This window comes from Zootoca vivipara, chromosome 15 (genome assembly GCF_965207765.1).
Source record: "Zootoca vivipara chromosome 15, rZooViv2.hap1.1, whole genome shotgun sequence".
NCBI classification, from domain to species: Eukaryota; Metazoa; Chordata; class Lepidosauria; order Squamata; family Lacertidae; genus Zootoca; species Zootoca vivipara.
Window position 1 is genome coordinate 10995977 of NC_142598.1, and position 26052 is coordinate 11022028.

The window sequence follows — 26052 nt, forward strand, 5'->3', positions numbered from 1 at the left end:
CTGAACCTCACCCAGGAGCTGGCATGCAGAATGCCCAAGAATCCCTCAACCAAAGTTGGGATGGATAAAGAAAAAAAGCCCTCCTGTTGAGGGATCTGAAGTACTTTTCCGGAAAAACAAACAAAAAACAAACCCAGAGTCCTTTTGGTTGGGGATAATTCAGAGGGAAATTCCCAGGTGTCAAAAAAAAACTATTTATGTATGCTATGACTGCAGCTTGTGTTTTGTTAGTCCAAAAGTGGAAAACGAGCGAGGTCCCAACTAAAGAAGAATGACAATTTAAACTGATGGACTACTGCAGCTTGCAGACTTGACATATAGAATAAGAGAACAAAAAGAACGTAGACTGGAAAAAGACTGGAAATATTTACTGAATATATGGGTGAAAATTGTGTACATTTAAGAATCCTGGTAGCATTAAGACAAATTCAACAGTGAAAATAAGTTCTGATGGATGTAACAATGGATTACTGAATGGTTTAGTTTATGTAAAATATGCAGGGATGGGTGATATGCAAAATGAACCACGGAAAGAGAAGAAGGCAAGTCATTGATTTAAGGTTGTTTAGATGAATATTTTGAAATGTAAATCAGAAAATTTAATAAAAAGGATATATAAATAAAAAAAGAAACAAGCGTCACCAATGACTTCTGAGGATCTCTAAAGCCAGCACTCATTTTAACATTCCTGGCAGATTCCAGATTACATGGGCAGCTTCTGCAAAATACTCCCTGCTTGCTTGGCTTCCTCCTTTCATGTCCCCAAGTCATGTTCTCTTCAGCAAAAATTCTCCCAGCCAAAAACATCTCCCGGTTCTGCAACAGATCTTCCAACAAGAACCTTGCTGGATCAAGCCAAAGTAGATCCAGTTTCATGCAACACCCCACAAACACATCATTAAAAGCCCATCTAAAGCAGCCTTTCCCAACCTGGTGCCCTCCAGATGGTTTGGACAAACAGATTCCGCTCTCCTCACCCAGAAAAGCACCAGGTCAAGCGGGGGGGGGGGGGGAGGACTGCTCTAGAATTGGGGATCCCAATGCTGACCTCACAAGCAAATTTGTTTTCAGACAGAGGGCAAGCTTCCCTTGTGCCAGGGCATCTTCTCGACATACCATCGATTCCTTCCTCCACCTCAAACTGTGGCTTCTCTTCCTCACCAACTCCGTAATACTCGTCCCCAAATAATTTCTGTAGGAAACAGAGAAGGGTTAGACGGCTTCCTGCAGCCAACCAGAAGACACGCTTTGGTTTCCGAACATTTTGGAAGTCGAAGGGGCTTCCAGAACGGATTCCAAGGTACGACTGCATAGAATATGGAATAATACGTAGGCAGTTGTGAATGTTGACAATAGGATCCATGGAGGGGATGGGAGGAAGTCTTGAGTTGCAGAGTAATCTCTATATATGGATATGCATTTGGAATGTTATAAATTTATATCTGTAAAATAAATACAAATGATTTCTAAAAAAAGAAGAAGAGTTGGCTACTTGCCCAGTTTCAAATCAACTCACTGAGCCGTTTTCAAACGACAAGCCAAATCTACTTCCCTCTATTTCTCGTTGTGGCAGGAGAACGAGGTTCAGTTGACTCACCCTTAACAATTTACAATTTTGAAGAGGGGCTGGGGCAGTGTCTTCTGGCTGCCGGCCAAAACCCTCGGCATTGGTATACACAACATGCACTCACCTCCATGAGCTGGTCATGCTGGGTGGGATCAAAGTCCCCTTCGAGGTCCACTTCCTGGAAGGTGCTGGCTGCACTGCCGGTGATCTCACGCAGCTTCCCCAGCCGTTCCAGGATCTCCCGGCGTTTCAGGTTCTTCAGCTGCTTCAGCTCCTCCTGTTTTTGAGCCTTCTCCTTTTAGGGTGAAGAAAAGCACAATGTTACAGGAGAAGGCCGTTATCTGGCCCATCCGGCGGCACACAGATCTACATCTGTGGAATGCTCTCCCCAGGGAAGTTCGCCTGGCGCCTTCGTGCCTGAACCCGCCTGCACTTCACTGTGAGTCCTGAGAGGCCTGCTCCCCGCTTTGCAGGTCTTTTCCCACCTGACTTGGGAGGGCGGGGTCTGGACTGACTCCAGCTACAAAAGCTGAGGTTGCTGAAGAGACCAGAGATCATCTTGGCTATCTCAGTGCAGACCCAGGTCACTGAGCCTGAGCTTCCATTGCTGTCGCCCACCATGACCATGAACCACCATTGGGAGGAATGGCAGCAACAGCAACAGATATGCTCTATGCTTATGGTTATATTTTGCTTCTTTGCTAATTATGCTGTTTTAAATGTGCATTTTATATGGGACTTCCTTTAGTAATGTTTTCTTTTGAAATGTTTCAGATAATTTTTGGGGTTAACTTTGCTGCATTAAATGTGTGTTCCGTAGGTTACCATCTTTGCAATATTTTATTTTGAAATCTTTAATATTTTAGCTTCCCATTATTTATGCTGCTTGGAATGTATAATTTATATTTGACTTTCTTCTGTAACGTTTTATTCTGTATTACTTTTTTGATGTTTTAATGTATGCTGTAACCGCTTTGAGCTTCTTTCTTAAAAATGTAAAGCGGTTCAGAAAGGTAATGAGTAATTATACACCTTTAGGCACTACGCAAAAACGTTCCATTTTAACCAGGCCTTGGGTTGATTTGACACCCTATGCCCTTTTAAAATGTGGGGTTTGGGGGGACATGTTATTGGGTTGTTGTTTTCATTTTGATTATATACTTTGTGGTTTTATATTTTGATTTTGTTCTGTGAACTGCCCTGAGGCCTCCAGCTATATAAATTCTAATAATAATAAAATAGGCAGAGGTTTGAGTCCTCCTAGGCAGCCCAATAGAGCTGAACATTATCCGCTCATATGTGTGGAGAACTCACTTTCTTCTTGCGCTCCTGAGTCTCCTGCCGCTTCTCTTTACGGCGTTCGTCCTTCCGGCGCACCGAGGTTGCAATGTTGCGGGGATATGTTTTCATCTGGCATTGGAGAAGAGAAAAGAACAACTCTTCAGCCTCGCATTCTTCAGATGAGCAGAGATCCCAGCGGCACCCCCTTTCACCATCCCAGCCTCCTCACGGAGAGAGGACGTCCCTCTTGTCACTCATAACATAATGGTGCCAAGACACCGAGAAGAAAGCCTAACTCCCCAGGCCCGCGCAGGCAGAGAATGTTGCCCCTCACCAACTGGGCCTCAGGCTCCTCGAAGCGGAAGTTGTACTTGCGCTCAAAATCCTCTTGCTTCTTTAAGAACAGCTCGCCCTCATCCGACGAATCCGATACGGCCAGCTGCGCTCCGGGGAGCCTGTGGAAAAGGCAGCACATGAGTGGGAATATGGGCTATAGTGCAAGGGAAGTATACAAATTTTATAAAAATAAAAAATTATGATTTATACCCCAGCCATTATGGGCGGCTCCCAACAGAATATTAAAAACACAATAAAACATCAAACATTAACAACTTCTCTAAATAGGGTTGCCTTCAGATGTCTTCTAAAAGTCAGATACAGTGGTACCTTGGTTCTCAAACAACTTGGTACTCAAACAACTTGGAACCCAAACACTGCAAACCCAGAAGTGTTCCAGTTTGCGAACTTTTTTCGGAAGCTGAACGTGCTCCATTTTGAGTGCCACACTTCCGTTTTGAGTGTTACGCTGAGATCTGTCTGTTTTTGCCATTTACTTTGTGTTTTTGTGGCTCTTTTTGTTTTGTTTTTGTGACTGTGTAGAACCCAGTTCAGCTACTGATTGGTTGAATGTGTGACTGCAGTTGATTGCTTATTGCTTTCATTTTACGGATCCTTGGTCTCGTTAGATAGTAAAATTCATGTTAAATTGCTGTTTTTAGGGGTTGTTTTCCAAAGTCTGGAACGGATTAATCCATTTTGCATTACTTTCTATGGGAAAGCGCGCCTTGGTTTTAGAACCCTTAGGTTTTGGAACGGACTTCCGGAACAGATTAAGTTTGAGAGCCAAGGTACCACTGTTTGTTTCCTTGACATCTGACAGGAGGGTGTTCCACAGGGCGGGTGCCACTACTGAGAAGGCCCTCTGCCTGGTTCCCTGTAACCTCACTTCTCGCAATGAGGGAACCGCCAGAAGGCCCTCAGAGCTGGACCTCAGTGTCCAGGCTGAACGATGGGGGTGGAGAAGCTCCTTCAGTAACACAGCACCATACTGTGGCACCTTGGGATGCAACAACTCTTCAGCAGGCAAATGGAAGAAGCAGGAGACCTTCACAATAGATGGCAAATGAATTAGATTTGACTTAGGGCAGAGGATGGAGAACCGGTGTTGCCTGCCCCCGATGCAGATGGACTGTAGCTACCATCACCCCTGAACATTAGCCATCTTGGTGGAGGCTGATGCAACCTTGGAGGCCCACAGTATCTTACCACTGGAAACTGCAGGACAAACAGAATATCTGGTTTAGCTGCCAGGGAGAGGTGTCCTTGCTGGCTTCCCTGCTAAGCTCTAGCCCCAGTGCACTTGAGCGAGTGTCGGCCTTCCAGAGGCCTTTGCAAACTGGCAGAGGAATGGCCTTGCCCCAACGATAACCCACGGAAGCATGCTCCGATGGGTCACGACGACGAAACATTTTCCCAAATTGCCGACAGGACCTAAACTCAAGTTTCCGGGAAGATTTCGGAAGTCGATACAACAGGATGGGAAAAGTTACTAAGCTGTTAGCCTGGATGCGCTTGGAAGTCTGCCAGGAAACAGGAGAAACTGAAAATGCATCCTACTGGCATTGTTAATCTGTTCTTTCACCTTAACGACCCAAATCTCATCAAGTTTTTTACGCGAGAAGGCTGCAATTTTTAAATCTCTGAAGGGCTGTTGCGTCGAGCGAAGGTTTTGTAGCCTGCAAAGTGACGCATCTAGTGAGAAATTATGTTAGTTAATAAAGAGTTGCTTCAGGATTGCAGTTTGCAGCCAACTCTGAAGCACGTTCTCAAGAAAACAACTACGTAAACAGGGCAGCTAAGCAATACAGATTGTGGCCAAGTCCTCAGAGATCATTTCCGAAAGACTGCCACCAAAATTGACAGCTTGAAGTTCCTCTGGTTTCTGAAGCGCTTGCTGGTTCGTACGAGATAATTCTCTCCCCCTTCGTAACTGGTCTTATACAGTGGTACCTCGGTTTGCGACCGCAATCCGTTCCGCGGAGCCGGTCGCTCCCCGAATCGCTCGCTCGCAGAAGGCATGCTTCTGCGCGTGCGCGAAGCACTGATAGAGTGCTTCTGTGCATGCACGCTCTGCGCAGATCGTTTCTGCGCATCCGAGCGCCGCGGAACCTGGATGTAAACACTTCCGGGTCCGCGGTGGTCGGAAACCGAAGCGGTCACAAACAAAGGCAGTCGCAAACCGAGGTTTGACTGTACTGTATATACAAATGATATGCACACTTTTTGCTTTTGCATTTAGTTTGGGGGTTTTTTGAAAAGAAGAAGAACAACAACAGAAAAAGCTCGGGCAGCAAGTCCTGTTCCTCTGCCAATCAGGTTTTAGGGAAGCCTGTTACCACCTTCTAGATTCTATACCCAAAACGAGGCCCGGTTCATGTACGCAAACATGCAAACATTTTTGTATGCATAGTTCTTTTGGCATAGTTCCTTGTATTGCTGGTGAAAATCAGTGAAACTGTAAGAGGAAACAACTCCGTGCCCATGGACCCACGAACACCTCCCTCTGGACCGTGTGTGGAGTAATTATTTCAAAAAAATAAATAAAAATTATTTCTACCAATAAAGATGGAAAGAATAAGGTTAACCTGGTGTCAATATAGAAGGCATGCCCAGAGATTATCAACCTCCACTAAGTGACATTGTGTTAGATCTTGCCCATGAAGGTGCACTATTAGTGAATGGGGGAAGAGGGGAGCTCAACAAATTAAATTTCCTTTCCATCTACCTTCATCTGGATCGGGGGGGGGGGGCGACACATCAGGGAAAGTTATGCCCTATCCTTAAGGAACTCAAAAATCCATCCATCCATCCATCCATCGGCACTCACCCATCCTCATCCTCCTCTTCCTCCCCTCCATCATCTGCTTCCTTGTAGCGCTTGTTCAAGATATAATCTCGCAGGAACCGCTCCCCCTCATCGAGTTGTGGGTCATTCCAGTATTCTTTAAGGGGAGCCTGGGGAAACAAGAGGAAACCCAAAATGAAGTCACCCACCTCAAGACCCGAGCAAGGCTCACCATACCATCAAGCCCACACCCAAAGAGGACTCCGGAAAACAGGGACAGTGCAGAAAATCCCCCAAAGGACCATTTCATCCCAACAGGGTGAGATACAGGTTATACACAGGGCTGCCTCTGAAAACTTCAGCTAGTGCAGAATTCAGTTTGAGCATATTACACCGATCCTGGTCCGACTGCACTGGCTACCAATTAGTTTCCAGGCCCAATTCAAAGTGCTGGTTTTGACCTATAAAGCCTTAAACGGCTCAGAACCACAATACCTCAAGGTATCGCCTCCTTCCATATGAACCTACCCAGACCCTGAGATCATCTTCTGAGGCCCCTAATTCATTAGGAAGAAGCCACGGACCAGACAGGGGCCATACAGAGCCAGATGCGGCTGCCCATCATTGTGGCCCATTTTTGAGTGTCAACCAAAGTGACGGGTCCCCAAGCCCATTACATACCAGGTGGTATTTGACACCTACAAAAATCTGTAAAATGTAGAAAACTAAATCCAACTTACGCTGGAGGTGCAACCGATCAGAGGGCAGCCCTGTTTAGGGAGGCTTTTAATGTTTAATCAATTATTTTATTTTTCTGTTGGAAGCTGCCCAGAGTGGCTGGGGAAACCCAGCCAGATGGGGGGGGTATTAATAATAATAATAATAATAATAATAATAATAATAATAATAATAATAATACACATGTGGTGGCAATGTGAAAAAGTTAAGGGCTTCCTGGACTTGGTCTTTGAAGAAAATCTTTAGATATAACTTTTGTTTGGGGGGGGGGGAACGGGACAGAAGCCTTCTTGCTGGAATAACGGACACAGGTATACCCAGAGAATCTATTCTTGTATGCTGTGGTGCCAGCTAGAACCCTGATCGCAAAAATTTTTGAAAAAAAGAAACAATTCAAATCAAACGAGAATGGCAAGATAAATTATTCAGTTACATTGAAGACATGATCAGGGGCAACAGCAAACAAAAACTTCAGAAAGACTGGGGAAAATATAGCGACTATCTGAAGAAGCAATGCCCGCATATTACTTCTTGGACTTGTTTTAATTAACTTCTGTAAACTGATGTACGGTGAGAATAAAGACAATCAAAATAGAAAGTTAAGAAGAAGATTAAAGAAAGCAGATTGCCATGGTTGATATTAGACCCGTGTAGAGGACGAAGGAAGTCAACAAAGAAAATGGAGTCAAATTTAGGTTAATACATATCTTTATTTTTGAGATATGTTCTTTTTTTTCTCCTTTTTTCTCTTTTTTCTATTTTTATTTGTATATTTATATATTATTTGTATTTTTTTGTAATATACTGTATGTCTATCTGTTGTTTTATGTTCGTTTGTCAGCATATAAATTAATATATATATATTAAAAATAATAATACATACCAGGTCCTGGAGCGCTTCCTCTGCTTGCGGCTTCTCTTGACCTTTTAACCAACTAATGTAGTCCGCCTCCTCGTACTCCTGAGATAACAGAAGAGAAGAAAGAACTGAGGCAACGATGTCATGGATTGCTGCAATGCATTATACACAGGGCTGCCTCTGAAAACTGTTCAGCCAGTACACAATCTGGAGGACAGGTTGCTCACTGGCTTGGGCATAGAACACCGATCCTGGCCAGACTGCACTGGCTGCCAAGAAGCTTCCAGGCCCAATTCAAAGTGCTGGTTCTGACCTATAAAGCCTTAAACAGCTCAGGACCCCTATAGGTCTGCCTCTCCCCATATAAACCATCCTAGACTCTATGTTCATCATCTGAGGCCTTTCTTCGTGTGCCTCCTCGACGTGAGGGTGGCAACCTGAGATTATGTGCTTGTTTTTAGCCTGTATTTTATTCTGTGGACCACCCTGAGAACTTAAGATGAAGCGCAGTAGGTAAATCTAAACAACAACAACAACAGCCAAACAACAACAACAACATACCACCCTGACCTTGACTAAAGGAAGCTACGTTTGTCTGAACATTAAAACACATTTCAAAGTTTGTTGTTGTTTACTCGTTTAGTCGTGTCCGACTCTTCGTGACCTCATGAACCAGAGCACGCCAGGCATTCCTGTCTTCTACTGCCTCCCGCAGTTTGGTCAGACTCATGTTTGTAGCTTCGAGAACACTGTCCAACCATCTCGTCCTCTGTCGTCCCCTTCTCCTAGTGCCCTCCATCTTTCCCAACATCAGGGTCTTTTCCAGGCAGTCTTCTCTTCTCATGAGGTGGCCAAAGTATTGGAGCCTCAGCTTCACGATCTGTCCTTCCAGTGAGCACTCAGGGCTGATTTCCTTCAGAATGGATAGGTTTGATCTTCTTGCAGTCCATGGGGCTCTCAAGAGTCTCCTCCAGCACCATAATTCAAAAGCATCAATTCTTCGGCGATCAGCCTTCTTTATGGTCCAGCTCTCACTTCCATACATCAAAGTTTAGTGGCTATTAAAATATGTATACCAATCGTTCAGCCCCTCACCTCCTGCTCCCGTTAAGAAAGAAGATGTTACCAAGGCCATCAAAAGCCTGGTATCACCAGGGTTACCTTACAGCATGCCTGCTGATGCTCAAGCTCAGATTTTGGAGCATCTCCAGGAAAACAACTTGTACTGCCATAGGATGGTGAAGGAGTTGCCACCCTTAGCCCTTCGATTTGAGGCATCTCTTCAGAGGAATAGTATCTCTGTGATATAGGCAGCTAGCTACTCTTTTTTTTTTAATTGGCAAGACTACTGACTCTGAAATTCTGTAAGAACCACAGGATTTAGGTTTGGGTTCAAATTGCCTTGTGTCTTATAGGGGGAGGGAGGAAAAGGGCAGCTTCTAAGCCCCCTGGACTTGATCAGGGATAAGGAGAGTGCAAAAAATTATGCTACACAGTAAAATCAGCACTCTGAGCTAGTGCAGTTGTATGAATTAAGTGTGATTTGTAATTCGTACCCATTACCCACTCACTCAGGGTGGTTAGGGAGCGGCCGCCGTGCTCTGAACATGTCGAAACTCTGAAAGCCTCCGATGTAAAGGATGCTGCAGTAGTCTAACCTTACTGTTACGAAGCTTAGTGGCATCTGCCACACATGTACTGGTATCAGGAAGGAAGGCGTTTACACTACACGCCATGTTCAAAGCAATATCTCTCTTAGGCTCCTAGTAACCTGGAGAGCCATGAAGGGAAGGAGGGTTTCTCACCCTAACTCCCCTTCCATCTGCAAAGAAATGGAATTGAAAGCCCTTTCCTTCCTAGATGAGAGAAGGCCCAAATAACTTGGGAAAACGCAACTTCCTTTTACACACACACACACACACACACACACACACACACACACACACCTTCTCCTCTTTACTTTTGGGCCGTTTCTGCAGCAAGGATAATGAGCTTCCACCTTCACCATCATCTTCATCACTGTCGGCCACAAACTTCTGGAAGCTGCATAGTGGGTGGGGGCAAAGTCAGGTTTAGTGTTAAAAACTCACATATACAGTGGTACCTCTGGTTACAAATTTAATTCGCTTTGGGGTGCCATGCGCGCCCCGAAAAATCCATAACTAGAGATGCCGCTTCTGTGCATGTGCATGGCACGCAGAGCACTGCTGCGCATGTGCAAGCGGCGAAACCCGGAAGTATACACCTCCGGGTTTGCCGCAGCAGTAACCCGAAGCTTCCGTAACCTGGAGGTTACGCAACATGAGGTACCACTGTATAAGCTAGGCACCAAAAGGCTACTTAAACCAAGGTTACAGTCGCCAAAACAGAACGTCTAGTTGCCATTTTGGGGTAAGACAGCTCTAGAGCAGGCATCCCCAAACTGCGGCCCTCCAGATGTTTTGGCCTACAACTCCCATGATCCCTAGCTAACAGGACCAGTGGTCAGGGATGATGGGAATTGTAGTCCAAAACATCTGGAGGGCAGAAGTTTGGGGATGCCTACTCTAGAGTCTTATTTTTCAGTTAAATATGTGGCTAGCTCAGATGACAACCTTGAGCTAGGTTGAGAGCTTCGAGAACTTAAAGAAAAGTCACTTGATCCAGGGACAGTCCACATAGATCAGGCATAGACAAACTCAGCCCTCCAGATATTTTGGACTACAATTCCCATCTTCCCCGACCACTGGTCCTGTTAGCTAGGGATGATGGGAGTTGTAGTCCCAAAACATCTGGAAGGCCAAGTTTGCCTATGCCTGACACAGATACTGTATTGGCCTATTCCGAACTATTTTTCTTAATGCTGTCTGCCCCTGCTCAGGCTGCACAGAAAAAAGCATCTTGGTTCCAGAAATTAATTCTGATTGTGCAGATTAAATATAACTGATAGAACTCTGCAGGATGAGGTATTTGTGTGAGAGAACAATCCAGATCCAATGATCCGCAGGTGTTGGAGATGTTAGGCCCCATTCTGGCGCCTGGGCATCTTCACTTGGTAGTTGAAAGGCAGTGGAAAATGCACCTGGCACCTGGCTAATTTCGAACACTGTTTAAAAGCACCACAGAGTAAGGCCCAAAGACTACGAGAAACCAGGGCAATGGGGACATAAGCCTTCCTTCCAGCCCACCATACACTTCTCTGGTATAGCCCCAGAGACGCTGCAGCCACAAGCGCTTAGGAGAAGCCCAGCTCAGGAGACCGGAAGGGCTTGTGCTTAACTTGGAGCCCGTTCTCAGTCTCAGAATCTGTTTTCAGTGCTTGGCACAGTGAAATTCAAAGTTGTTTTCTTTAAAGAAAAACCCAAACAACAAGGGGCTGCTGTGCACGTGCAGAGTGATTTTCGCCCCCACATTATGTAATGGCAGCATACTCCCCCCACATATGGCATTTGGGAATGGGGCCTGATCCTTCATGCACCTCATCGCCGGAAAAAGATGGCACACTCAAAGAGGAATGCCAAAAGGGGTGGGTGGGGGGAGATAATGTCCGCAAGCCGGTTATGTTGATGGGTCTGGCTCTCCCCTCCAGCACGGTTCTCAGCTTACCTCTCCTTAAGCTGTTTCTGCTCTTCTACATAACTCTGAAAAATGGGGGGGGGGGAGGAAGAAGAAGGTTAATACGCCGTTCCACAATTGTGCACCTTTCCTAGAATGGGCCAGGAATTCCCTTGGCCAGAAACAGCGCAATTCTCCAAGAACTGTACAGCAACCCCAGCACCAATCCCCAGTTCACACAGGGATCTCCAGATTCCCAGCCTCACCTTTCTGTTTTTAATTGGTTCTCCTTCCTCGTTTTCTTCATCTTCATATTTGCTGTGTAGGAAAAGAGGGATAGTGAGTTGGTAGTTCCATGCTGTACAACGCAGGGAAGCGTGTTTATTTATTTTTTTAAAAAAATACATCTTTATTAATTTTTGAGGCTACAGCTATAAAAAAAAAGTCAGTAAGATGTACAAGTCAGAGGAAAAGGGGGACGACGACCCTAACTGTAGCTGTGACTGAGTGAAGCGCAGAGATTGTTTGCATCATCTTCTTCACCTTCAATATTAAGAAATAAACGTGGAGCGATGGAAAGGAACTTGCATCAGAATGAAATGAGATCAAATGCCATCATCGCCAACAAAATAAAAATCAAGCAAAAGGGACAGTCGGAAGCATATCTAGGCCAGGCAAAAGAATAATCTGTCGGGGGGGGGGGGGGGAGGCAAACACCGCCTCCAAAGCAAGGCTCACATAGAGGAGAGGGATGCTGTTTCCTCTATCTTTGAATCTCTGCTGGACATGAACTGACGGACAGAGGGAGGAGATATTTGTTTTTTGTTTTTTATAATAATTGTTATTGGTTTTTACAGATATTTTCTTACATAACATCATAAGTGTACAAAAGAGAATAAGCCTGCGACTTCCCCCCTCCCTGATGGATGGTTTTCAAACCTATTCTCTATGTACTGCATTTTCTTATACAGTCGTACCTCGGGTTACGACCACCTCGGTTTGCGAACAGTTCGGGTTACGAACTGCGCAAACCCGGAAGTGTTTTCGCCCCGCGCGCGCGCATAAGCCGCGCGCGCGCGGTCGCGCGCTTTGCGCATGCGCAAAATGGCGGCGCCCATCGCGCTCGGTTTGCGAACTATTCGGGTTACGAACTGCGATCCGGAACGGATCGCGTTCGTAACCCGAGGTATTACTGTATATCTAATCACTATTAGATCATAATCTTGTTTACATACTAAATTAACTGTAATAAGTAATAAGTAATAAATTTAACCTTACAAACTTCTTGTAGCCCTACTAGCGATGTTAGTTGTTTGCAGTTGTCTTTCAAATACAGTGGTACCTCAACTTACAAAGGCGATCCGTTCCACGGTGCTCTTCAGAAGTCAAAAACTTCGGAAGTCGAAGCGTCCATTTTGCGCAGGCGCAGAACGCACACACAGCGGAAATACTTCCGGGTTAGCGGACTTCGGAAGTCGAGGCATTCGTAAGTCGAGGTACCACTGTATAACAAAAATTTATTCTAGACTTTCAGAAAAGTCGGATCCTGCTGGTTCCGGATTTTTCCTGTCAGTTTTGCCAATTCGGCATAGTCCAGTAATTTCATCTTTTCTTCTTTTGTTGATAAAACTTCTTGTTTCTATCTTTGGACTAATAACATTCTCGCTGCAGTTGTTGCATATTAAAAACAATGTTTTATCCTGTTTATGTATTTCTTGGCCTACTACACTTACGGTAATAGGAAGGCTTCTGGTTTTTTTATAAACCTATATTTTAGCATTTTTTAAAATTTCAGTATACATCATTTCGCAGAAGGCCTTCACCTCCTTACAGGACCAGAGGGAGGAGATATTTGTGGTCCTGCTGAAAGGGTGGCAGCGCTAGGGGAGGTAGTTGTGGGTGAAATGAAGCCATCTACGCAGACTCATGTTCAGTTTGGGAGACAGGTTCTGTGTCAGGTAACTTTGCTAGTAAGTCTTTCAAGTTATCCACCTCCAAGTCAGAGTTCAGGTATGCTATGGATTCTGGGGAACCAGGACCACCGCTATGACAAGCAAATGGCAAGGGCGATAGTAGCAATTTTAGGAAGTATCCGCTGCCCCCACCCCCACCCCCAAGTTGCACAACATGGGAACACTCCCTTCCTCTTTTTATGGAAAGTTCAGCTTTCCATAAGCACAGCCTGCCAACAAAACAGATGTTCCGTAACGTCACGTATTATCCGTGCACTTCAGCACACGAAAACATCACTTTCCCAATTAGGTGGGAAATGATACATATTTCACGCTTTATAAAGGAAATTTTGAACTACCAAAAGGACTTTGGCACAGAGCTACCCTCTTCAGAGTGCTGTTGGCCTTCCAGCTGATGAAGCATCTTGGAAGATAACTCGCAGTTTCCTTGAAGTAGCAACCTTTTTGGAAGAAAGGCTGTAGGTCTAATGCTGAGATCTTTGCCCTCTTTTTAAATCGTTTCGTACCGTTTCTTATGAATTTGCAAGCCTGAGTGGTGTCTTTACACTAGTATTGTGTATGGACTGTGGCTAAGTATCATTATTATTATTATACCCTGCCCATGTGGCTAGGTTGGAGCAGGGTGGCCGGAAGAGTTTGTGGTGGCACAAAGGCTGGATTTCGCATATTGATCTGAACTACCCATTCCCACTTTTTGTCCCAGTGATTGCATAAGACAGAACGATTTATTCATGTGTTCCAGAAGATAAGCATTGCCATCGTCAAGGGCCACCAACATGGGCAGCCTCATCCGAATACTTATCCCCCACTCCAAGTAACAAGACTGAGTACAGTGGTACCTTGGTTCTCAAACTTAATCCGTTCCGGAAGTCCATTCCAAAACCAAAGTGTTCCAAAACCAAGGAGCGCTTTCCCATAGAAAGTAATGCAAAATGGATTAATCCGTTCCAGACTTCTAAAAACAACTCCTAAACCAGCAATTTAACATGAATTTTACTATCTAATGAGACCACTGAGCCATAAAATGAAAGCAATAAACAATGTACTGCAGTCACACAATCAATCAATCAGTAGCTGAACTGGGTTCCATGCAGTCACCAAAACAAAACAGAAAGAGTGCAAAATAAAAACAAAAGTGCAAAATAAAAAGCAAAAACACACAGACCTCAGCGTAACACTCAAAACGGAGCACGTTCAGCTTCTAAAAAAAGGTCGCAAACCAGAACACTTACTTCCGGGTTTGCAGTGTTTGGGTTTCAAGTCGTTTGAGTACCAAGGTGTTTGAGAACCAAGGTACCACTCAATAACAGTTCAAGACTCAAGATCCCCAGGTTAGGGGTTTAACACGGCAGGCACCCTGAATTTCATGCCTTACCCTGCCTTGTCCAAAATGACCTTCCTCTCATAGTCCTTCAGAAACATGGGCTTTTCTTTCTTCCTGGGGGGCGCCTTCTCACCTTTGCTATCCGAAGAAGAATCTGCTGGCAGAAACAATCACAGATGACCCAACAGACAATTCCAGGAAAAAAAAGCTGCTCTCGGGGCCCAACCTAGATCAGAAAATCCTCCGAAAAGTCTTTCTGTGCCAAGCCAGAACACCCCACAGTTGCCCCTAAGGCAAGAAATCATAACCTGGATCAGCAATTACCTTCCTCGCGGTAGAACGTGACATCCTTCTGATAAATCCGGGGGTCCTTGGTTTTCAGCAATGCCAGCGTGCTGTAAAAAGCACGATCCAATCTGGGGTCAAGCTCCTGTCGCAGGAGAAGAGCACAATTAAGATTGGATATACAGTACAGTGTTCTCGAAGCTACGAACATGAGTTTGACCAAACTGCAGGAGGCAGTGCAAGACAGGAGTGTGTGGCGTGCTATGGTCCATGGGGTCACGAAGAGTCGGACACGACTAAACAACAACAACAATACAGTACAGGTATTCTGAAAAAGATATTCAGGAGGACCTGCCTTCCTGGCTTTCTCCAATAAGAACAAAACCCAAATATTTCCACCAACTTAGTCCATCACTATAGAGTCAGAAATCAGGAAGATCAAAATTTTAATAAGGAACGGGAGAAGTTTATAACCATTGTAAACAGTTAAAATTGTTAGTAGGATTGGAATATCACTTGTAGTTTAAGGGTGAATTCTGGACACAATGGAGATGTAAAAAATCTGGGTTATCATAATATGATGCAGGATAGAATTATTATTATTATTTACTCAACTTATACACCGCCCTATACCCAGAGGTCTCCGGGAGGTTCACAAGAAGACCACAACATATAAAATCAAACCAAAAGCAATAACCCAATAACACCCCCCCCCCAAAAGCCACATTCTAAAAGGGTATTGGATGTCAATCCGGTCAGTCAAAGAAAGGCCTGGTTAAAAAGGAACGTATTTGCCTGGCGCCTAAAGGTATGAAGATGCCAGGCAAACTTCCCTGCGGAGAGCATTGCACAGACAGGGAGCTACTGCAGAAAAGGCTCGTTCTTGTGTTGTCACTGTCCGGACCTCTTGATTAATAATAAAGGATCCACAAAGGGGAGGATGTAAGTCCAGGAGATTCCTTGGAGTCTTGTTTTTATGATTTATGTTTGAAAAAATCTCTTTAAATTTTTAATTTGAAAAACCAAATACTGTAATAGTTTTTTAAAAAACAAAAAACCCAAAAGTTTTCCCAGCAGAGAAAACAGAACTTCTGAAAACAGAAACTTCTCCACAGCTGAAAACAGAAGGACTCACCTCGTCTTCGGCACTGGACTCAGACTCAGAACTCGACCCATCGCCTTCCCCTGCATCCCCATAGCGGTCCTGCACTGCAGGGGTGGAAGGGAGAGAAGGAGGGAAGGAGCCGGGCAGGGTGTTAGAGGAGCAGCAAAGGGCGACCCTCCCTCAAGCCCCTGAAGGTTCTGGGTTCGAGCCCCGGCAGGGCTGGGAGCAGGGCCGGATTTAGGTTTGATGAGGCCCTAAGCTACTGAAGGTAATGGGGCCCTTTATATGTCCAGCTGTCCTTTGTCAACAACAAATTGTCGCTGGTTTTTTTTGTTTTGAATATATGCTATATGGCAGGCATGTCCAACAGGTAGATTGTGATCTACCGGTAGATCACTGGATGTCTGTGGTAGGTCACCGGTAGATCAGTGGCTCCCCCCAAAGAAGCTAAAAAAACTTTGGCTTCCCTAAAAAAAGCTCAACATCTTTGCCCTGCACCCCTAAAATGACCTGAACCACCCAAAACAGGGCTTTAAGTCCTTTAAAAAAAAGTTCAACGTCACTTTTCTCTTCCCTAAAGAAGTTCAACAACTTATAACTTTTACGTGAACCCCCCAAAACAGGGCTTTCCTTCCTAAAAAAATTCAAGAACTTTGACCTGAACCCCAAAAAGGGGGTAGGATCACTGCCAGTTTTTAACTCTGTGAGTAGATCGCAGTCTCTTGGAAGTTGGCCACCCCTGCTATATGGTAATTTATGGACCTAATAGGTATCTAAAGCCACTTCTACATAACAAATAGGAGCCTACACAACACAAAACACTGTTGCTGTATGTAGGTTTTATTTTATTTGTTTTTTATCTTATATTTTGGAAATGTACATTCAGTTCCCCCCTTTAAATTTTTTTTGGGGGCCCCAAGAGAATGGCGCCCTAAACTATAGTTTAGCTTATACGTAAATCCGGCACTGGTTCGAGACCAGGCAGCGCTGGGAGAGTCTCCCTGCCCTGAAATCCCGCGGAGCCGCTGCCAGCCAGTGCAGGCAACACTAGCTGCTCTGGCTCGGTCCGCCTCCCTCTCCGCCCGCCCGCCCGGCACTCACGCCGCTGCAGCTCCTCTCGCCGCCGGTAGCGCCCGTAGCGCGCCGCGAAAGCCGCGTTGATCCTCAGTTCCTGCTGGGCCGACATGCTCCCTCCGCCCCGTGTCTTCCCGCACGTGGGCACGGGGCGCTTCCGGGTCAAGGCGGCACGTGAGGGCGCACGGCTGCGAAATGCGCGTTCTGCTCCGCCCACCCCGTTAAAGGGAAAGCAGAAGGAGAAGAACTCTGCAGGTCGGGCGGCTGGTATTGCTAATTCCGATTTAAAAGCCTCGAATCGTGGACTGGAGTCCGGAAAACAGGATTCGGTTCGTCGCCGAGGATCTGGGGCGTGGAGGAAACGCCATGCAAACACTGGCCGATTCAGAAATATCTTTAACCTTCGTATGTTTTAAAAGTATGGTTTCGGGTTTTTTCCTTGCTTTCTCGTTTTAAGTATAAATGTTGTGGAGTAAATAAATAAAATCAAAATGGATTTTATCCCCTATGTATGTATGTATGTGCGTGTGTGTCACACTGTCATGTAATTATATAGTTTTGCAGTGACTAGTCGAAGCATAGCTATTAAAGTCTTAAAACGTTTCAGTCTCTGCCTTCTTCACCTGCAAGTCTGATGCTCTAAAAAAACCCACTCACGAAAACAGATTATGAATTACTACTTTTTTTCCAGACTGTAGATCTGATTGAAATACCCTTTTTTGCTAGTTCACTGCTTTGCCTTCTTGTAGGTCAAGGTCATTTTCAAGTGTGTCTACTAAGAAGTAAATCTGAGGAAGTTTGGTAGACATTGCTTCCATTTAAATCTGTATGGAGCTGCAGTTTTAGTTCTAGTAAAATATATAAACCATCGTACTGTCCTATTAATTCTTCGTTTATATGGACCAACAAGGCTGCTAGCTAGCATTAATTTACTTATTTATTGTTCGGTGGGAAGCTACTGTATGCTCAGTGGGGCCAAGTACAATGCAAAATATTATATTTAGAAAGGTTAACTAATATTATGTATTATGTGAGCACACCTATCTTGAGAGCCTCTGTGCTGAGCAGTGGTCAAGTCTACCTTTTCCTCCTGGCATCAGCAGTCCCGCCCCTCTCACCTCAATGGTTGGCTGGCATCCAGGAGACAATGGAGTTCACCTCCGGGGGTGAAGTCAAACCGTTGGGAGAGTTACACAGAGAGAGTTACAGGAGAGACATGTTTTGTTGCAGCTGGAGCAGATCTGCTGATGCAGGTCATGCCAGATCTGCTGATGCAGGTCATGCCAGGTTACCCTGGCATGGTCATGTCCACAAAAGGGAAGATGGCAGGTTCCTCAAGGACGTGGTCTATGGGGAATCTAGCTTCCGGCACCAGGCCCGTTGGCAGACCAACTCTGCGTTACGAAGATGCCTGCAAACGTGACATGAAGGCTGGCAACGTTAATTCTGCCATGTGGGTATCCCTTACAGACGACCGCGGTGCTTGGAGACGGACAAGTCAGGTCATGCATCCATAGCAGTGACCAGACGAGGAATGACCGCTGGGAGGAGTGCAGAGAGGAATTTCAAAGCACATCACCCAGCTCACAGACAAGGAACAGTGGTTTTTCATGCATTGCTGGTAATCCCCACTCTCAGCTGTTAGTGGTTTCCTGGCAAATGCTGGGTACTTGGCAGAGAATCGAACCTGGTAAAGTTGCAAAACAGGCCCAGCTGTTTGTGCTTTCATTTTTAAAGTGTCTGCTATCTCCGTCTGGGGCTGCACGTACACGCACGCAGGCACGCACATACACTGCTTGGCAAGAAGGCAGACAACTGGTGTTACAAAACACTTGGCTTCCTTCCTTCCCTATATCGCTGGGTGCCACACCCAGCAGCTGGGACATTATTCTGGGCGATAAAGTCCAACCCAGCAGGTTGCTTTTGCTGTTGCCTGTCTGCCTTCCCTCGCTGTACTATTTCTGGTGTCTCAGCACTGCTGCAGAATTGGACACATGATCTCCGTAGAATTCCACCGCAGATTGAAAGGGCGAAACCTCTGCCTCCCACCCAGACATCAGAGAGAAGCAGGAAATTGCTTCAAGGGCTTCCACGAACCACAGCAACCAATATACGTATCAGAGACGTAAGCTCGCCCCTTCCAGGTTCGCTCAAGAGGCTAACCGAGAGAGAATGGAGCTTCTAGGCCAGTTATACTCTACCTGAAGAGCATAGGAATCCAGATGCTTTAATGCAACTCTCAGCCTGATTTACGCAAAGCCATCCTTGTCGTTTATTTCTACACTTCGCCACACCATAAACTTGACACTAACTTTGCTTCTGTAGTTTCCTCCTGTGCTTAGGGGCTGATTTAAAGTTGTTTCCCAACATAAACGTCTTAGGCCTCGGTCCGGTCTCCATATTCAAAGGGAGAATCAGCCGAAAAGCAAATTCAGAAACCTCTTCAGCACCAGGAAGGCTCAATATGTGAACAGGAGGGGATCATTCAAAGGGTTGCAATGGTCAGTGAGCTTCTCTAAGTAGACGATGGAGCAGCATGGAATATGTCACATGCAGAGAGGGGCCGTTTAAATTATAGCCAAATTTCAGAAGTGATGACGAACCCATAAATTACTTGTTCACAGGTTAATATAAGGAATGATTTATGTTGTGTATGTTTTCTGTTTGTAATTTTTTTTTCTTGTTTCTTATATAAAATGAATATTATTTTTTAAATAAAAAATAAAAAAATTACTTGTTCACTGAGGTTCTGCTTCTGAGGGAATAAGGAGTCCCTAAGGGGTCCATGTCATGGGTGGCGCTGTGGGTTAAACCACAGAGCCTAGGGCTTGCCGATCAGAAGGTCGGTGGTTCGAATCCCCGCAACAGGGTGAGCTCCCGTTGCTTGGTCCCAGCTCCTGCCAACCTAGCAGCTTGAAAGCACATCAAAGTGCAAGCGGGAAGATAAACGGCGTTTCTGTGCGCTGCTCTGGTTCGCCAGAAGCGGCTTTGTCATGCTGGCCACATGACCTGGAAGCTGTACGCCGGCTCCCTCGGCCAATAGAACGAGATGAGCGCTGCAACCCCAGAGTCGGTCACGACTGGACCTAATGGTCTGGGGTCCCTTTAAGGGTCCGTGAACCATGTACAAAAAAAAAAGCTTTCTCCGATGCAATAAAAGTGCATGCAAAATATTTCGTATTTTGTGTTAATGGGTTGTTCACAGCTTTCATCAGATACCCAAAGGGTCTGTGACCCCAAAAAGGTTAAGAACCGTTGCTCTAAATTTGGTATGGCTGCAAATGGCTCCCCATCCCAGCTCACACTTCCATCTCCTTCCTTCTGTCAAGTGTTTCCAGCATTCCTAGAAGAAAAAGGAGAAGCTGCAACTGAACTATATTTCTTACAAACTTCAGGGCCCAGCCAGACTGCAGTGGGCAGAAGGCAAGGCCAGGGCCATTCCACTGGCTTGTTTCCACCCATTTTTTATTTATTTTTTGTTAACTACCCTGTTGAAAAAAGGCGCTGCAAGATCAATTGCTACATGTCAGTTCACAGATCAGGCATCCCCAAACTTCGGCCCTCCAGATGTTTTGGACTACAATTCCCATCATCCCTGACCACTGGTCCTGTTAGCTAGGGATCATGGGAGTTGTAGGCCAAAACATCTGGAGGGCCGCAGTTTGGGGATGCCTGCTCTAGATCTCTGCTTAGCTGAAAAGCTTCCTTGGTGGGCTCACTTTCAGCCTAACTTCCTAACAGGGTTGTTAAGTGGGAAAATAGGATATACAGGTGAAACTCGGAAAATTAGAATATCGGTGAAAGGTGCATTTATTTCAGTAATGCAACTTAAAAGGTGAAACCAATATATGAGATAGATGTATGACATGCAAAGCAAGATATATCAAGCCTTCATTTGTTGTAATTGTAATTATTTGTCTTTAGGCGGGTCAATTATAAATGGAATGTAATTAATGAAATGTAATAGCGATGTTTATTTTTGTATTATTGTAACTATTTGTTTTATTACTGTGGAATTTCCAAAAGAAAGCATTTGTAAAAAAATTAAAAGAAAAATTAATAATAATAAGTTGCATTACTGAAACAAATGCACTTTTCAACGATATTCTAATTTTCTGCGTTTCACCTCTAATGCCACAGATGCTGTATTGGGCTTCTTGGGGGGAATATGAATGTCAAGAGGAAAAAACTAAGGGTCCTTTGCTGCCTGCTGCCAGGCCCCATCGTCACTAAGCATTTTTCAGGAGCAAAGCAACTTCCCTATGAACACAGGAATACAACCCATTACAGGGAATTATAATCCTGGAAGCAGTTTAATAAGTGTTCCCATCAATCTTCCATAAGGTGAGTTCTAATGGTCCAGCGATATTACCCTATGTGCTTTCTGGGGTTCAGTTGCTCAGCAAGAGCCTCGTACTCACATCCACATTTTCTGAAGGGAACAGAGCAGTGGGAAGGCCTTTTCTTGATGCCTTCCTCTCCGGAAAAGTTTTCCCAGGACCACAAGTTACTTAAGTCGCGAATGGATTTAATATTTTTAATCATTAAATTAATCATCTCATAAAACAAACTCTTGCAAATCACAATAAATAGAATAAATCTGCCCTCCTTTTTAAAAATCTACTATATACACAGCTCAGATCCACAAATTCATTACAGGGAACAAGCTGCCAAAAACAAGGCTTAAACATTTTTTTAGTCAAAGATAACAGAAGAGAACTACTACAAGGCTGAGATGGAAACAGTTGTTAATGGCTAAAGGGCCACAAGGCCCCCCCCCCCCAGAGAACACCATAGAGAAATTAGGGAGAAATTGCAGGGTGGATAAAGATCTCTTTGGGAACAGAATCCTGTGCAGTTAGATGCTGCGGAGTTCTGGACTCTGCAGGGGAAGAGGAGCCAAACGTCGAGGAAGGAACAGCTCTCAGAAAGAACACCCAGAGCTCTCCCAAATAAGCTGGTATTCCTCATGAAGACTGAGGAGTGGGGAAAGGGAGAGAAGCAAAGGTTCCCCATTCTAGCAATGCCTTCAGGGATGCTCTCTGCATCAGAACCTCCCCATCCCACCTGAAAAATGCAAGGAGATGCGTATACCAGCGGCTAGGGAAGCAGAAAATGGTAGGTAGAGTTAAGGCACGCTGGCCAAAGCTGAGTGCAGGATGGTACAAGGGCCGCCTGGCTCCCGGGGAGAAAATCAGAAGCAGATTAAGAGAGCTCATAAAACACATATAAATAGCAACAACAGCAAATAGAATCAAACACACACTCTGAGGTAGGGCAGGTGAAGCTGCCTTTGTTCCAGGGCCCTGGGAAGAAAAAAGGGAGAGTCTTTGGCCTAAAAGCACAAGAGAGAGGAGTTGGCTCAGTGCTTGATCCAGCTCTCTTTGCCCAGGCAAGGTGGCCCCCTCCTCGGGTTAAGCCGGGGCAGAGAGGAGCTGCTCAAGGATGCCCTGGATGTGCGAAAGCCCCAGGTGCTGCGCGAGTTCCAGCGGCGTCCGCCCGTCAGAGTCTCGGTGCTGCAACTTGGACAGCGGTGCCAGGAAGAGGACCACGTCCGCGTGGCCTTCCCGGACGGCAACGTGGAGGGGCAGCGAGCCGGAAGCATCTGCTACGTTGACATCCGCGCCGTATTCCACCAGGATTTTCAGGGTGTCGAGGAAGCCCGTGCGGGCAGCGTCGTGGGCGGGCGCCGTGCCCGACTCGTCGCGGACGTTAGGGTTGGCCCCTTGCTTCAGCAGCTCCTGCGCCACGAAAACGTTCCCAAACATCATTACCTAGGGGGGAAGGCGAAGGCATCAGAGAGGGATGGGCCCACTGTCAAATTGGCTCGGCTGTTTTCTGATCGGCAGACAGGGCACATTCTGACGGAAATAATCATATTTATGGACTGTGGCCAGAGCAGCACAAACTCCATGCTTCTTTGATTTTGGAATTTTGATTTAATCTATTGTGGAAATTGCTGTGGAGGCAATTGTCACGCAACCAAGAAGGGACTGGATGGGGCGACTTTAAATACTTCAGCTCAGACACCACCTGGCATCCATTACTCAGCCAAGGCAGGATCTGCCTCCTTCCCCCCCCCCCCCAAGTTGGTTACAAGCAGTTGCTCTGTGCCCCTCGAGTGACCCTGCTGAGCTGAGCCCCAGCAGGAAGGAGGGCCGCCTGTTGAATCTATGCCTGCCTCTTGGTGACAGAACAACAACAGTTGTTTGTATCTCTGCTTTGGAGGAATTTCCCAAGACTGGCATAAAGATGGGATGGAGGATGCTATAAAAGGAAAGAGAGGTGGGTGCTGTGGTCCAAAATCAAAGGGAAAGATGCCACCAGGAGGGTGAGTTTCAGAAAAGAACTGGGGCTAATTTCTAAAGAGAAATTAAAGCCTTCTGTTCAGATTTAAGATGTCAGGGACCGAAGGACTACTTCCTGGGCAGGTGCTCCATCTTTTAAGTCGGGGATTTATATTCTAGATCCTCTGAGCTAAGTGTGTGTTTCAGGGGAAAGGAGAAGGAAGACGGGCTCCCAAATCATCTCCAGGACCAAGGGACCAGGGAAAGGAGTCTGCCTCGCCTACCTGCAGCGCGGTCTTGCCAAAGCGGTTGCGCGCGTCCGGCTGCACCAGCTCTTCGAAGAGGAGGCGCCGCACTTCGCTCGTGTCTCCCCGGGCGGCAGCCCCGCTGAGCCGGTCCCCGGCGCTCCCCGGCTGCATGCCCGCGACGACGCCTGGACGGGGAAGAGAGCCAGGAGGGCCCCGGGCGTGAGAAGGGCTAGGAGGGCCGCTCGGCCGCCTTTCACCCAGCGACGGCAAATCCCATTTGCTCAGATGCACCTCCGCGCGAAAGAGGGGGAGCGTAGAGGAGAGAAGCACTCTGAATACGCTTAGATGCACCCCCGCGCCCCTTCGGCGCTTGCCAACGAGCCGCCCGGTGGCTTTCACCACCCCACCCGCGCCGCCGCCTACCTCTGCGCCCACCGCACGGACCCCGGTCCCGGCGGACAGCAGCCGGCCTGTCAGCCGACCGTGCCGCTCGCAGTCTCCGCCCCGGTCCGCTCCTCCTCCTCCTCCCGGCACAGGATCGCCCTCTCGTTCGCGAAACTCGCCTCCGCCGGCAGGTCAGCCGTCGAGGGCGAGGCGGCGCTGGAATGCCGTGCCCTGGGCGGCGCCGTCGGGGGGCTCGGCTGGCTAGTCGGGGCCGCGGCTGCTGCTGCTGCTGTTGCGGGAAGCCGGGGAGGGGGCCGCCCCGTCGGTGCAAAGGGTGAAGCCGGCTCAGCCTGCTAACCCCACCCCGCCCCACCTACCGAGCTGTAGCCTAGCCTGGCCCGGACAGGAGCCGCAATCCGCCGCCGCCCCTCCTCCTCCTCCTCCTCTCTCGGCTCCGCCCCCACGTGCCTTGTTGTTTCTTTCGCCTCTCGGCTTCGGATACAATTGTAACCTTTGCGGAGCTCTCTCTTTTCTGCCGCCGACCAATCGGAAGCCAGCTCCGGGCAGAGGAAGGCGTCTGCCGCCTCCTGATTGGCCGCCCTGGGGCGGGGCGCTGGGCGGGCCTCCGCGATTCAAATGCGCGGTTCGGGCGGGAAGAGGCTCCTCGACTCTGATCGCGCCCTCGCCGGGTCCAGGCGAGCTGCAGAGGTCGCGACCCCCGAGAAGCGGGGCGGGGGGCGGGAGGAGGGAGGCAGAGGCTCCCAGGGCCGCGCGCCAGGCCCTGCACTCTGCACATGCTCGGTTAGATCGTAGAATTGTAGAGTTAGAAGGGACCCCCAGGGACTCCTGCAATGCTTAAACCAAAAGTCCACCAACTCTCATTGGAGTCCATCGAACAGTTCTTACTGTAAGGAAGTCCTTCCTGTCATTTAGTTAGAATCTCCTCTCTTGCAACTTCAGCCATGGGTTCGGGTCTTGCCCTCCGGAGCAGGAGAAAACAGGCTCGCTCCATCTTCCGTGTGACAGCCCTTAAGATATTTGAAGATGGCTAAATTATGTCTCCTCTCAATCTCTGTTTTCCAGGTTAAACATACCCAACTCTCTCAACAGCCTCATAAGGCTTGGTTTCCAGACCCTGGTTCATCTCATCAGTCGTCCTCATCAGCACACATAGGAGCCAACTTCTAGGGGCCAAGGTCCCTTCAGGCCCCCCCTTAAATATTTGAGGGGGCCACCACCACCCCGGTAGATGGGCATTGCCGTTCAAATGGTCTTCCTGCACCACATCTTGTGATTAAGTGGGGTGGGGCTTACCTGGGCACCACTGTTTGCACATGTTCTAGCTTGCCAACATCCTTAAATTGTGGAGCCCAGAACTAGAGACAGGACTCCAGGTGGAGCCTGACAGACCAGGGCTTGCTGATCGGAGGGTTGGCAGTTTGAATCCCCGCGACAGGTGAGCTCCCGTTGCTCTGTCCCAGCCCCTGCCGACCTAGCAGTTCGAAGGCACCCCAATGCAAGTAGATAAATAGGTACCGCTGCAGTGGGAAGGTAAACAGCATTTCCATGCGCTCTGGTTTCCATCACGGTGCTCTGTTGCGCCAGAAGCTGCCTGTGGACAAACGCCGGCTCCCTCAGCCTGAAAGTGAGATGAGCACCACACACCATGGCTTCCTTTGACTGGACTCAACCGTCCAGGGGTCATTTACTTTACCTTTACCTTTACCTAGAGTGGTACTATTACTTCTCTTGTACTGGACACTATACTTATGTGGATTCAGACAGGAATAGCATGAGCCTTTTTTGCTGCTGCATCACACTGTTGACTCACGTTAAGCTTGTGGTCAAGGTAGGTGTCCTCTATTTTATATTTGTGCAGCTGGTTCTTCCTGCCTAAGTATAGAACCTTTCATTTGTCCCTACTGAAATTCATTTTGTTATTTTGGACCCAGTTCTCCAATTTGCTAAGGTCATCTTGAATCCCAATTCTGCCTTCTGCAGCATTAGCTACCCCTCCCAGTTTGGTGTCATCTGCAAATTTGATGAGCATCCCTACAATTCCTTCATCCAAGTTACGTTTACTCGGGAGTCATTAGAATCATAGAACTGTAGGGTTGGAAGGGACCCCGAGGGTCATCTAGTCCAACCCCCTGCAATTCAGGAATCCTTTGCTCAACGTGGGGCTCAAACCCACAAATTAAGAGTCTCATGTTCCCCCCAGCAGTGGTTCTCAAACTTTTTTCTTTGGACCACACTTTCAGAATAAAAG

At 46.9% G+C, this 26052-nt stretch overlaps 2 protein-coding genes across 7 annotated transcripts in view; both read right to left on the reverse strand.

Moving 5' to 3' along the window:
- Positions 1-17490, reverse strand: part of KRI1 (KRI1 homolog) — a 29045-nt gene extending 11555 nt beyond the window's left edge. For 2 of the 4 annotated variants that reach the window (XM_035141234.3, XM_088658325.1), the window contains exons 1-13: positions 16892-17490; positions 15821-15894; positions 14725-14830; positions 14452-14554; positions 11370-11421; positions 11155-11189; positions 9516-9612; positions 7594-7671; positions 6015-6142; positions 3183-3303; positions 2882-2977; positions 1692-1862; positions 1117-1192 (exon numbers count right to left, since the gene is read on the reverse strand). In XM_035141234.3, coding sequence (XP_034997125.3) covers positions 1117-1192; positions 1692-1862; positions 2882-2977; positions 3183-3303; positions 6015-6142; positions 7594-7671; positions 9516-9612; positions 11155-11189; positions 11370-11421; positions 14452-14554; positions 14725-14830; positions 15821-15894; positions 16892-16976 — 1222 coding nt within the window. In that variant the 5' untranslated portion in view covers positions 16977-17490. Of the gene's footprint in view, positions 1-1116; positions 1193-1691; positions 1863-2881; positions 2978-3182; positions 3304-6014; positions 6143-7593; positions 7672-9515; positions 9613-11154; positions 11190-11369; positions 11422-14451; positions 14558-14724; positions 14831-15820; positions 15895-16891 lie in introns of all 4 variants that reach the window. The other 2 variants (XM_035141233.3, XM_088658324.1) reach the window with 1 other exon arrangement.
- Positions 17491-21387: 3897 nt separating this feature from the next.
- On the reverse strand, positions 21388-24788 carry CDKN2D (cyclin dependent kinase inhibitor 2D). Of its 3 annotated transcripts, none has more exons than XM_088658337.1 (3): positions 24690-24788; positions 23436-23584; positions 21388-22638 (listed from the first exon to the last, which is right to left on the reverse strand). In XM_088658337.1, the coding sequence occupies exons 2-3, from the start codon at positions 23568-23570 to the stop codon at positions 22279-22281; spliced, it is 495 nt and encodes a 164-aa protein (XP_088514463.1). In that variant the 5' UTR covers positions 23571-23584; positions 24690-24788; the 3' UTR covers positions 21388-22278. The 3 variants fall into 3 exon arrangements, with proteins under 3 accessions (XP_088514463.1, XP_060124822.2, XP_034953385.3); XM_060268839.2 differs by lacking the exon at positions 24690-24788 and adding an exon at positions 23823-24317; XM_035097494.3 differs by lacking the exon at positions 24690-24788 and adding an exon at positions 24161-24280.
- Between the last annotated feature and the right edge of the window lie 1264 nt (positions 24789-26052).

Excerpts from the sequence above, each read along its gene's own strand:
- CDKN2D (XM_088658337.1), bottom strand. The coding sequence starts at position 23,570 with ATGCAGCCGGGGAGCGCCGGGGACCGGCTCAGCGGGGCTGCCGCCCGG. Across the intron at positions 22,639-23,435 it reads TTGGCAAGACCGCGCTGCAG|GTAATGATGTTTGGGAACGT; the intron begins GTAGGCGAGGCA and ends CTTCCCCCCTAG.